General features: G+C 33.1%; 1 protein-coding gene, 1 long non-coding RNA gene and 1 other non-coding gene across 3 annotated transcripts; 1 reads left to right on the top strand and 2 right to left on the bottom strand.

The window, feature by feature from the left end:
• Nucleotides 1-230: 230 nt before the first annotated feature.
• LOC143584897 (uncharacterized) lies at nt 231-1397 on the bottom strand. The gene is made up of 3 exons (XR_013144451.1): nt 1243-1397; nt 658-757; nt 231-354 (listed from the first exon to the last, which is right to left on the bottom strand). It is a non-coding gene; the product is annotated as an uncharacterized LOC143584897 (long non-coding RNA).
• Nucleotides 1398-4272: 2875 nt separating this feature from the next.
• Nucleotides 4273-7594, bottom strand: LOC143584896 (vesicle transport v-SNARE 12-like). Its single transcript, XM_077066823.1, has 5 exons — nt 7439-7594; nt 6504-6562; nt 6229-6417; nt 5381-5551; nt 4273-4536 (listed from the first exon to the last, which is right to left on the bottom strand). The coding sequence occupies exons 1-5, from the start codon at nt 7533-7535 to the stop codon at nt 4384-4386; spliced, it is 669 nt and encodes a 222-aa protein (XP_076922938.1). The 5' UTR covers nt 7536-7594; the 3' UTR covers nt 4273-4383.
• Nucleotides 6854-6958, top strand: LOC143584901 (U6 spliceosomal RNA). Its single transcript, XR_013144453.1, has one exon. It is a non-coding gene; the product is annotated as a U6 spliceosomal RNA (small nuclear RNA).
• Nucleotides 7595-13004: the final 5410 nt, after the last annotated feature.

Here is a 13004-nt window from a genome sequence, read left to right as displayed (position 1 = left end):
GTGGTATTTAAAAATAAAAAAAATGTAAATAAGAAATTCTCTATATTTTATATTTTCTACAACCAAATAATTGCCATTTGTTAATTGTTTTTAGACTTTAGGAGATGTGAGATATTTAAAACAGTTATTACATGGGGGAATGAAGCTAGTCATCCATTTCATATTCTAACACCCACTTTGGGTCTCAAAATAATTGTGATATTGATTGATTCATTTGTTAAATTAAAACTTACGAGCACTCCATCCCTCACGTCTTCAACAAGCATCTGGAACTTACTGGCACTTGGTTTCTTCGTTTGATTTCTTAACTTACGTCCTTTGGAAAACAACATCCCAAGTTCCCTTTCAACTTCACTGAAATGCAAACCATGTTTTAGTGGCTACAAGATGGGTGGGTCAAAACGGGTTCGTGTTTGCTATGATTACAAAATGATAGAATTACACTGATAATCTAAATATATGGATAACAACGATATAGGGGATTGTGTGCACTAAGCATAGACGTTGTGGCGACTTTTGACCCGTTTGCCCTGTTCCCCTTCTAACTAATTTTCCAGATTTGGCCCACTTGACCCGTATGAGATAAAGCGCAACCCAAACAATATACTTTACAGTTACACACAAAAATTTGTATTAGTAAGAAAATAGAAGTTAAACCTGCGATTCATTCGGGTTTTCATTGTGCAAAGTTCGTTTTCCCTGCGGGTTAATACATAGACAGCTTTTGAATCTTCTCTCCATGGATTGGCTTCCAATACTGAATAAATAGATCATAAAAGAAGCTTTTAGAATATTGGGATTTTGGCATGTATTATATATGAGATTAGCTGACAAATAAGCAAACAAATACCACTGAATATTCACGTTCATATATCAATGATCAATCCAACATTCCGACACCTATTTCCGTAATTCATAGAAGAGAAAAATCAAGATTTTTTTCCCAATCTATGCGAATAATGCCAGGGGAAGGTTATAAATTTGGAAACTGATAATTATTATTCTTTTTTTTTTTTTTTATAAAGCACACTTGTAAATAAATTTATTTTTCTGAATCACAATTCACAAGGGAACAACTTTCATGAACTCATAGATATTATCACAGATATCCAAGAAATAGTTAATAATAATAAACTAAGCGAAAGCCAATGCGAAACCAAAGAAATAAACCATAACTTTCATATCAAACTCTAGTTTAATCAAAATTATTATATCCACATAACACAAAGAGGTAAATGATACCATCATAACTGCTGCTTTCAAAAGTTTGTTGCAGATGGCGCCTCATATCATACGCCCGAGACGACACCTGCTCGACAAACTCATTCGACGACCTCGGTATCGTTCCGTCTAATCGCAACGCCTTCTCCACCTCATCATCATCCTCCTCTTCACCTTCACCTCCTCGTTCTCCCACAGCCTTCACACCATCAATCCTGCTTCCGTACCATTGTAACCTAGGGTTTGAAGAAATTGAACCGGACGGATGTCGAAGGCATAAGGAACCGGATCTCCGCCGGCGGTGGTGGTGGTGGTTCCCGGAGGTAGGATGATTGAGGTGGATACAGAGGACATTATTATTATTATAGATATATGTGTGTGAATGTGTGTGAGGTTTATAATTATATTATTATATATGCAGTGAGAGAGGGAGGTGGTTTGGTGGCTGCGTGAACGACTGAAACACCGCCGGAGTGAACGAAAGGAAGTTAGTTGGAAACTTGGAAGCTATTTGTGCAGATTTTTAGTTTTAAGAACCAGATTTTTTAGAAATTTGTTTTACACATGCTACATATACGTAAAAAAGTTACATATTTTTTTACGCACCGAGTCGACTTTTTACACATGTGTAACGGACGTAAAAGTTAGTGTAACCACTTACATCTTTATTCTCTCTCCTACTTTGACTTTTTTACCAGATTTAATCTCAACCACATATTTCAATCCAATGAATTAAACGTGTGGCGTAGAATTGAGTTATTAAGTTCTTAAAACTCACCATGGTTCTCAAATATATATATGGGAAGTATAGAATGAAAACCTGTTTGAGTTGTGAAAACCCGTGAAAACCTTATGTAACATCGTTTTTTTTTGTTTTTTTTTCACACACGTAATATATGTTGTAACATTTAATACAAAACATCGAAACATAAAAAAAATTGTTTTGCTATTTTTTAACATTTTTTTACTAATTTTTTTATATGTTTTCAGGAGAGAGAAAATGTTATATTTATGTTTATATTTTTTTATTAACTTTAATTGTGAACCACATGATTCAAACTTTAATTAAAACATATGGTTGAGAATGAGTTTCTAGAGTTTTCACAACTTAAGTGGGTTTTTATTCTAACATAACCCTATATATATATATATATATATTTTTTATTTATGAATGGAATTGAAACACATAATTTTGCATTTTTGCGGCTTTTTTAGGAAATGCATGTGATAAAAAAATTATTAACAAAAAAGATGTGTGACAAATGTATTCCAAAGTCCAAACACTTTCATATTGTAGTGAATCCACCCTTATGTCATGGAGTTACTTATGTCATGGAGTTACTCTTCAGACTTTTGTGTCGTCTGATAATGACGGATTCAGAATTTTTTTTCAGGTGGTGCACTACTTTTATATGCTTCAATTTCATAGAATCGGGTATAAAAAATCCCGGGTCGGTTCGAGGTTCGGGTCAGTTCGAGATCCGGGTCGTTTCGATGATTCGGGTTGGTTCGATGATTCGGGCAGAGTTCATTACAAACTAACAAATTAAAAACTAACAAAAACTACCAAACTAAAACTAAAATTTAACAATTAACAACATCAAGAACAATTAAATATTTAACAAATGAATCTAAACTTAACTTTAAAGAGACAACCACTGTGTAAGTGTGTGTTTTATAAAACTCTAAATTGATATAAGGTTGACTTAAAAAAAAGATTTATAAATTTCGTGTGTTTTATAAAACTCTAAATTAATATAAGGTTGACTTAAAAAAAAGATTTAAAAATTTGCTTAATTCATAGAATTGAAACCATGACCTTCCACTTACAAAGGCAACAACTTATCAACTAGTCCAGCACTTGTAATGTTAATACAGTGGTTCTTTTCTAATTTATAAGGTGGTTCCTCTAATATTTTCTAGATATCAATACACTATTATTTCGAAACTCGGGTGGTTCCCGGGAACCACCCATTTAAACTCTAGATCCACCCATGGCGTCCGAAGGCCAGCTAATCGGTCCGCTTATGATCAAGGTTTGCTGGTTTTTGTTCTGCCTTTGGACTCATCAGGCGAGCGGCAACAGCTCACTACCAATGATGCATTCGTCGTGCCCGATGAAGTCCGAGGTGAGCCAACAAACCCAAGCGTTTCAACAATTCAAGCATCTCGATCTTCAGATACTTGATCCGTGACACTTAACACTAAAACAAACCAAGCATTCGGTGAATTGCTCATGAAGCGTCTGACAAAAGTTTGTTTGTTATTGTACGTTTATTTATGTTCGTTAGTTTACGTTTATTTAAGTTTATTCATTAATATGTTAATAATAATTAAAATTTTAGGTTTACTATAATTTAATCCCGTAACATTGTTGTTCACATTTACTTTTAATTGTTTTAGCTCAATTATCTTTGTTTATCTGTTTTCTACTATGTTTGTTCGTTTACATTCGTGAACCGTTCATTTATTAAAGAACGAACGTAAATACTTTGATTTTTTTTTAACAAACGAACACGAACAAGAAAACCATGTTCATTTAACTGTTTGTGTTTGATTGTTTGTATGGTTAAGTTTAACGAACGGAGGTGAACATGTTTGTTGTGTTCTATTGTTCCTCCAGTTCGTTTACAAGTCATGTACAACCGTACAAGCCTCTATATGTCAATATACCACCTTTACATGTTTGTGTACTACATCTATGTGTTCGTATAGACGTGTTACACCCTCTATATGCTAGCATACCGTCTTATATACATCCATACGACGTTATAGTCGTAACAGGCATTTGCAAAAGTTATATGGGTCATATGACCTTATACAAATCGTATGATGTGAAACATGTTCTACAAATTAATGGGCGGTGTACGCCCGTATAGCATCACCCTCTAATCATTGAATTAAAATGTTCAATTACAGTACGACTCATACGATATGAAGCATGTTGTTCCCGGATGTCATCAAGACATCAACAAAAACAACCCACCTCTACAAAAAAGTTCACACATAACATAACCAGACCATGTTTGAAAAGAAATCAAACTTGACATTAATGTTACAACTTAGGTTCAAATGAACGAGTGGTTTCTAAACAGCAAAACACGAGGTTTAAAACAACATAAGTTTGTTTATGTACACCCAATATGGTCAAATATGATTTCACTAATGAAAAAGCTTGTAATACAAGATAAGGATGATTGCAAGCACAAGAGCACCAATCAAAGAGCCAAGAATCCACTTGTTCTTTGACATCCTTCTTGACATTGATGTCAACACTTTCTTGCTCTTATCAATGGCATCGTCTACGCCATGAAGCTGTCAAACAAGTACAAGCGTTATTGATGCGTGCAAAACCTTATGACGAATGCTTATCATGTTGTCATTTGTCAATATATACCCTTACAGACGCGAAATTTTCATATATACCTAACCAAAACTAAGATATCATATGTAGCTAACTTTAATGAATTTTTACTTGTTGACCGTTGTACCCCTTTCTATTCTATTTGCTTGAATCCTATTTGTAATTTGAATTTTGATCGACAACGACGACAAGCAAACGAACAGGAACCATCGTCTCTCCTCTTTTGTTCACTCGACGGCATATAATACAAGAATCAAATCTTAGTGTTCATATCAGAAAATCAAACCAGGTATATTCGCGTGATAATCGAACGATAAGCAATCTAATTTGGATTAGATAGTCGAACAGGTATAATCGCATGCATCTCGGTCTGTCCCATTATGTTATCACATCAGGGCATTATTTCATCGGTTTAGCACAACCGTTTACCGACTTATGTTCGATTTTGTTATTGACGAAAACTGTTTTTGAGTAAAAACTAAAAAAATATTTAAGTTAACAACGGCTAGAAAAAATTAAGCTAAAATGGGTAGATAAAAAAATCGGAGTTAAAGATGGCCATGTATGAAACTTTCAAGTGTAGAAAAATAAAGGAAAAATGGCCATTTACTAAATTGTTTTGAATGAGTTGGGTATATATGATATTTTAAGTTTTAACTACTTTGTAAGGACATATATAATACTTTTGCAAGGGTATATATGATAGCAGATAGTTTCCAAGTTTTTAGGGGTATATAAAAAATGCCCCTAAATGTATATCAACCTATAATGATGATTTTGAAGATTATAAAATACCTTCGCATGGGAATTTAAGAGAGTTTCTCGTTGTTGGTGCAAATCTTGAAGAATTGAAACTCCAAGTTCCTCAGTTTCAAACACAGCTCTCCTGCTCTCCTTAATTCGATCACTAGATTGATTTAATCTCTCGGTTGACATTGTTAATCTTTCTCGTTGATCTGCAGATGCCTGTAAAATTATCCATAACATCCATTAAAATGTTTGGTCAAAACCACCTCCTAAACTTAAACTAATCTTGCCATTGCATTATTTGTTTGATCATCCTGACCAAAAAACAAATCACAAGTCTGTTGACCATAAAATAGACAGATTTAATATTTTTATTTTTTAAGGAAGATAAAAACCAGTCCATATAATAGACTGCTTCTTCGCAAATGATTTATTACCATCTATTCTCATATTTGGTTGGCAAACAGTTTAAAATTTTATTGTAATTAAATCGATAAATAACAACAAAAATACAATATATAAAGATAAACGTTCATTCATGAAAGATATACAACTAAATAATTTAGATGTAAACTTATTTCATGTTCTTATTTCATGTTTGTTTGTGATACAATTCTTATATTTAATAAATAAAACATTTTTTTATCACACCACTAATTTTGTTTACCAAGTAAAAAAATTAGATTAGATGAAGTACCATAAAATCTCAAATATAATTAAAAAGAGAAACTTAAGTTTGTTTTAACATAAACGATGGTGTTAGTGTTATTATAGGTTACTGAAAATATATACAGAATAAACAGATAGGAAACCATATATACAGAAAACAACTACAGTTTCCACTTTCCAACCTAGAAAAGTGCAACAAACGTTTAAAAATAACACATATAGCTTACCATATGAGCATTGGCCAACCCAGATTCAAGTAGTTCCTCGTGTGCAGTTTGACTGGATTTAGCAGAAGCAAGTTTTTTGACTTCTCGTTTCAATTTGGTTAGATCAGATTTATATTCACGAAGTTTGGCAAGTAGCATTGCTTTCACACCTGGCTGCAAACTTCTTGCCTCAAGATCCATTTTTCTTATCTGGACCAATTTGTTATATGCGAATTATAAACTAGAATCATAAGAAGCTTTGCATATAAAAATAAAGTTTAATGACTAATTGTTACCAGAACATCAGCCTCATCTAATCCAGATTGTAGTTCTGATATCTCTTTGCTTTTTTGCTCTTCATATCATCACAATTACACGTAAAAGATCAGTTTTCAATAAAACCAATATGACATTAATTCTAGCATTACTCTATTTTTACAAATTAGAGAGACTGTATACATCTAAGCTCAGCAATCCCACGTCAAAACAGTTGGTAAATACTAAATCAGAAGTGCTTGTTTATTAGTCAAATGTCTAATAAACCCTTGATACGTCTTTTACGTGTGCTAATCAGATGTTAAGCTTCTAAGAATATCATTAACAACTTTCATCAGAAATGCGTTAATGTACTAATATGATGTTGATTATATGATGTGCCATATTATCTAATAAAATCGGAACGATACAGAGAATGTTAGCATGGCCCCTATGCAAGGATGACACCTAATTAACTACCCTTCAACAAAACATTGTACAAAATCATTAAGTAAAAGAAATAGTCATTGCGTGAAAGCACTATTTAATCGTGTATTATATAACTGAAAGCTGAAGAGTCATTAAGCATGGTAAAGAAAATAAAGCAGATAAGCACTTTTTGAGCATTTGGATGAAGAAAAGTATTTTTGCTTATATGCTTATTTTAGAAGTTTTCAGTAAACAGTTAGTTTGCTTCTTTAACCTGGTATTCTTGACTCAAAATTATAACTTCCAAGTTTACATTTAGCATGAATAAGTTGTTTTCAATAAATGATAACATAACTTGTACAGATAATCTTTCACTAACACCTCAGAACATCAAATTAAACAAAAAAAAAATGATGATCTTAGTCAAAATAATGATAAATTATAAAACATAATCTTAACAGAAAGCCAAAAATCTGAAAAACTTAAGGCAATGAAGAATATAGACAAACAAAAGCTGTTATAAAAACTATTCTAAAATAAACAATACCTTCAACAAGAATTGAACCAGCAGCATTACATTTTCTGGACAAATTTGTAGACAGCTCACAATACTGTCGCTCGTATCCTTCGAATACCTCACTCATCTCTGTCTATCTTCTACAATAAACCTTAAATTACAACCTGCTTCAGATCCAAAGCTAAAATGACAACATTATCATATCTTTTATTCATAAAACAACTCGAAACTGTTAACAGAAATCATATTCATTAATCAAATTAAAACAATAGCTCACCAGCGGTCATTTCGCAAAACGATTACATCTAATAAACTAGTCAATAACATTCACTGAAAGCATTAATCCATTTAACTTAAAACTAAATTTCTGTATTATAAATACTAATTACAACCTTCTTCAGATCCAATGCTAAACCACAACACAATCATTTCCTATATTCATAAACTAACTCTAATATTCACTAAATCAAATTGAACTGAAACAATCACTCAAACAGATCCGTCATTTCGCACAACAATCACAATCTAATAAACTAGTCAATAGCATTCTCTAATATGAATCGTGTAAGTCAAACAATTAATCCTAAGTTGTATCGCAAAACGATTACAATCTAATAGGCTAGTCAATAACATTCACTGAAAGCATTAATCCATAAAACTGAAACTAAATTTCTCTATTATAAATCCTGATTACAACCTGATTCAGATCCAAAGCTAAAATCACATATTCATAAACTAACTCTAAACTTTTAACAGATATCAAATCTGCTGAATCAAATCGAATTCAAAAGATTGCATAAACAGATCTGTCATTCGCAAAATGATTACAATCTAATAAACTAGTCAATAACATTCTCTACTATAAATCCTGTAATTTGTATGATTAATCCTAATTTATTTCGCAAAATGAGTACGATGAATACAATCTAATAGACTAGTCAATAACATTCTCTACTACAAATCCTGTAATTCGTACGATTAATCCTAATTTATTTCGCAAAATTGTTACAATCCAATAGACTAGTCAATTACATTCACTGACAACATTAATCCATATAACTAAAACTAATTATCTCTGTTACAAATGCTGATTACAGCCTGCTTCAGATCCAAAGCTAAAATTACATATTCAAAAACTAAGAATAAAACGATTAACAGATATTGACTAGTTTATTAGATGTATAAACAGATCCGTCATTCGCACAATGATTACAATCTAATAAACTGGTCAATAACATTCTCTACTATAAATCCTGTAATTCGTACAATTAATCCTAATTTATTTCGCAGAACGATTACAATCTAATAAACTAGTCAATAACATTCTCTAATATAAACATGTAAGTCAAACGATTAATCCTAATTTATATCGCAAAACGATTACAATCCAATAGACTAGTCAATAACATTCACCGAAAACATAAATCCATAGAACTGAAACTAAAAAACACTATTATATATCCTGATTACAACCTGCTTCAGATCCAAAGCTAAAATTACACCACAATAACTTCATATATTCACAAAGCAACTCGAAAGTATTAACTCAATCATATTCATTGAATTAAATTGAACTGAACGGATCGGTTAAACAGATCCGTCATTCGCAACACAATTACAATCTCATAAACTAGTCAATAACATTATCTATTATTATAGATCGTGTAATTCGTATGAATAATCCTAAATTTAAACCCTAAGTCGTGATCCGGTCAATAACAGAGAATCAATCTACCTAAAAGGCTAAAACGTTGAAACAGAACGAGAATTAGAACTAACTGCGTCAATTCAATTGCAATAACAAGTAATTGAAAGCTAAAATTACAACTCTAAACTATTAACAGAATACAAATCAAATTAAAACAGATCCATCATTCGCACAACGATTACAATATAATAAAGTAGGCAATAGCATTATCTATTATTGTAAATCATGTAATTCGTACGGTTAATCCTGATTTAAAACCCTAATTTCGTGATCCGGTCGATAATATGGAATCAATTGGTGTTAAACGGTGAAATCGAACGAGGATTTGTGTTAATTGCGTTAATTCGAATGTGATTACAACGAGTAATTGGAATTGGAGATGGATTACTTACAGAGATGATGAGTGCGTTGAAGAAGATGTGGTGAAAGAAGAAATGATATTATTATTATTATTATTATTATTGTTAGTTGTGTCGCATAGTGGCTTCTCGGGAGATGGGCACGTATTATTTTGTCCGCGGGCTAATGCCTCGTGTGTTTCTTATTTTGTTCGGGTTGTCTATTGGCAAAACGCTGTCTATGCTCGCGAGTGTAGAAAGTACTTGACTACTGGTGACCTGGTCAGTCATCAATTACAGAAAAAACTCAAACACTCGAATGGCTACTTCTGTAGGGTTGTGGATGACGTTTTTTCATGAACAAAAAGTGACAACCTCCTTCTTTAAAGAAAGTCATTAGGGTACTGTTAGAACATTGCTCCTTTGATTGTGTTGTGTTAATGAGTAAACTAATAATACACTAAAACGTGGAAAATGTCTTATCATATTAAGGGGCTGCTTGATAGCCTCTTAATGGTCATTAAGATGCTACATTTGAAGGTCCTTTTCGTTTCAAGGATTTGGAAGGAATTCTAAGGAATTGGATTTTAAATCCCATGAATTGATATGTTCGTTCCATTAAATGAAATAATGGGAATGGAAACTAAATCCCATCAAATCTCACATTTCATGGAATTTTAAAATCCCACCTATTTTATAAGGATTGTTATGGAAAATAAAGGATTGTTTTATTAACCCTAATAGGGGTGACAAATGGGTTAGGTTGGGTCGAAACGGGTCATTAGTCGGAATGAGTCAACTAAAAAAAGGGTTGTTTTGTTCGGTCGGAACGGGTTAGGGTCAAAAGGTTCAGGTCAGAACGGGTCCGGGTCGGATGGGTCAAGGTCGGAACGGGTCAAAACGGGTTTCGGGTGTTTTTTTTTAATGAAGGCAAAGGCGGAAACGTTTTAGTTTTTTTACATTTTTCGTTTTTGACTTATATTTTGAGTTATGATTTCTTTATTAATTTTTTTGAATTTTTTTTGAGAGGTTTTTATTGTTAATAAAAACCCCTTAAAAAACATGCAAAAAAAATAAATAAAAAAATCATAACTCAAAATATAAGTAAAAAACGAAAAATATAAAAAAACTAAAACGTTTCCTTCATTGTCCTCGTTCTTCAAAAAAAAAAACCGAGAATGAAGAAGATTCCAATTCCAATAGATATTAACCAACCAAACACATGATAGGGATTCTCAAACATTCCATTTCATTCTCATTCCAATTCCAATTCCAATTCCAAATCCTTTAAAAAAAGTCCGTGAAACAAACGCGCCCTTAATGATTTATAACTTTTTAATGATTAAGATGTAGTCTTAACTCTGAATGGTTAAGAGGTAGCCTAATGTGGTATAGTTTTTATTTGGAAAAAACATAAAGTGTTTAATTAAAATAACGTTTAAACTAAGTAAACTACAAAAAGGTGGTGATGTGGGTTTTTCATATATTCTAACTTGATTAATCCTTAAGGCAGCTATCCGAACATATGCAAACAACAATTTCCGTTTTCAACTATAACCCGTCATGAACCAAAAGCTAACATCAAACACTTGAGTTTTGGGTTAAGAAATCACTGACCAATCTTGATCTCCACTTGAAGATGGCTGGTTATCCTCTTTGTTTGATTTCAAAATCCTAATTTAACAATTTGATCTCTCCTCTCTTTGTCGGTTTCTCTCCGATACACACAGAACACACTCGCAATCTCTTTAAACTACTCTCACATGTGACTTCTCCCCAATTGGTTATCTTGTACTCCAAATTTGATTGTGTTAACACTTTCGGGCACTAAACTTTCCTTATTAACGTATATTTAGTCTCAGCTATTGATAGGTTCGCTAACACCACACACTTGTAACATAAGTTTTGTTGAGCCTAGTCTTACTTTAATCAACATAACTTGAATCAAAATCATCAAGTCATTTTAATTATCTTACTTAATAAAAACAAAAGGCTTTAATATACCATGCCAGGATTAGGATGTTACACAAACTGAATTATGTTATAATGTATTATTTGAGTGAACCAGTTACATATATCCATCTTTAATTTGAATAAAAGATTCATCCAAGTAAATATTGAAACACGGGTCGCTAAGGTGAGGTTTAAGACTTTTGTGAAACAAACCCATCCTTTCCTGAGCTTGTGGCGGGTCTATAGCATAGATAACCGTGTCAGAAGGGGCTTTAGGGTTGTAGCCGCATGAGGTTAAGGTGTATAGTCTTGTGATGGGTGTTGATATAATTGGTCGATACATAAACAAGGGCCGCGCTATGTACTGACAAGGATAAAACATCATTTTAGTGGTAAAGGGCCATATGTTGACAAGGTGTGAGGTATACGACATCATTCATAAGGCTGTATGCTATGGTGGGGGACTTCAAAGCCCCTTCACAGCGCCACGTCAGCGCCACGTGGGCATTGAGAGCATCGAAGCCCCAGGACATAATGCCCCTCTATGGTGAGGGGGCTTCGAAGCCCAACATTTTTCTTTTTTTGTTAAAACAAAAATACCAATACAATAATATATAATACAATAATAAAAAAATGCAATAATACTAAAATACAAAATAAATTGAATAAAAAAACATATAAAAAAATTAAAGCTATTTTTAGTCGCCGTCCTCGCCGTCATCTTGCTTATTACTCCAAAGATGTTCAACTAAATCCGATCGAAGGCTGAAATTCGTTTTCCTTTTTCGTGTTTTTAATAGATTAGCAAGTTTCTCATCTTTGTTTAGTGTACAGACTAGAGGTGCACAAACCGGTTTTTTTAAAAAAACCGGTTCGGTTATTAACCGGACCGGTTTTTTTTGGGCCGGAAAAAAACCGGTTCGGTTAATAACCGGTTTTTTGCTGTCAAAACCCTAACCGGTCTAACCGGTTAGGACCGGTTTAGAAACCGATTAGAACCGGTTAATAAACCGGTTTTTTTATTAACCGGTTTTTTTTATTAACCGGTTTTTTTTTTTTAAAAAAACGGGCATATAGCCGTTATAAACCGGTCCAAAAACAAAAAAACGGTCCAAAAACAAAAAAAAAAACGGGCATATAGCCGTTATAAACCGGTTTTTTTATAAACCGGTTAACCGGTTTTTCCATAACCGGTTAATAAAAAAACCGGTTTTTCCATTAACCGGTTCGTTAACCGGTTTTGGATCTAGAACTTGTAACCGAAAGACGAACCGGCGGTTTCTAAACCTGTCAAACCGGTTTTTAAAAAACCGGTTTTCGTAAAAACCGGTTTTCGTAAAAACCGGTTTCCGGTTTAAACCGGTAAACCGGTTCCCCAACCGGTTTTTTTGGCCATCTCTAGTACAGACCGGCTCTGGCTCATCGTTGTACTCGCCTTGGCAAACTGCTCTACCCGAGTCCTCTAATATCATATTATGCAAGATAATGCAAGTGTACATTATGTTTCTTAACTTATCCATTTTTAGAAAACGAGCCGGTTGTCTAAAGATAGACCAACGTTTCTTTAATACACCGAATGCCCTTTCGATGTCTTTTC

This window comes from Bidens hawaiensis, unplaced genomic scaffold (assembly GCF_021521415.1).
Source record: "Bidens hawaiensis isolate Kalapana, Puna unplaced genomic scaffold, B.hawaiensis_p1.1 tig00033486_1, whole genome shotgun sequence".
Classification (NCBI taxonomy): Eukaryota; Viridiplantae; Streptophyta; class Magnoliopsida; order Asterales; family Asteraceae; genus Bidens; species Bidens hawaiensis.
The sequence above is the reverse complement of the archived record's forward strand: the minus strand, read 5'-3'. Positions and strand labels throughout refer to the sequence as shown.

What these genes read in the sequence shown, in the direction of transcription:
- LOC143584896 (XM_077066823.1), bottom strand. Translation starts at nt 7,535, where the DNA reads ATGAGTGAGGTATTCGAAGGATACGAGCGACAGTATTGTGAGCTGTCT. An exon ending in TAGATGAGGCTGATGTTCTG is followed by an intron (nt 6,418 to 6,503) that starts GTAACAATTAGT and finishes AAATTGGTCCAG; the next exon opens with ATAAGAAAAATGGATCTTGA. An exon ending in TCTTAAATTCCCATGCGAAG is followed by an intron (nt 4,537 to 5,380) that starts GTATTTTATAAT and finishes CTTGTTTGACAG; the next exon opens with CTTCATGGCGTAGACGATGC.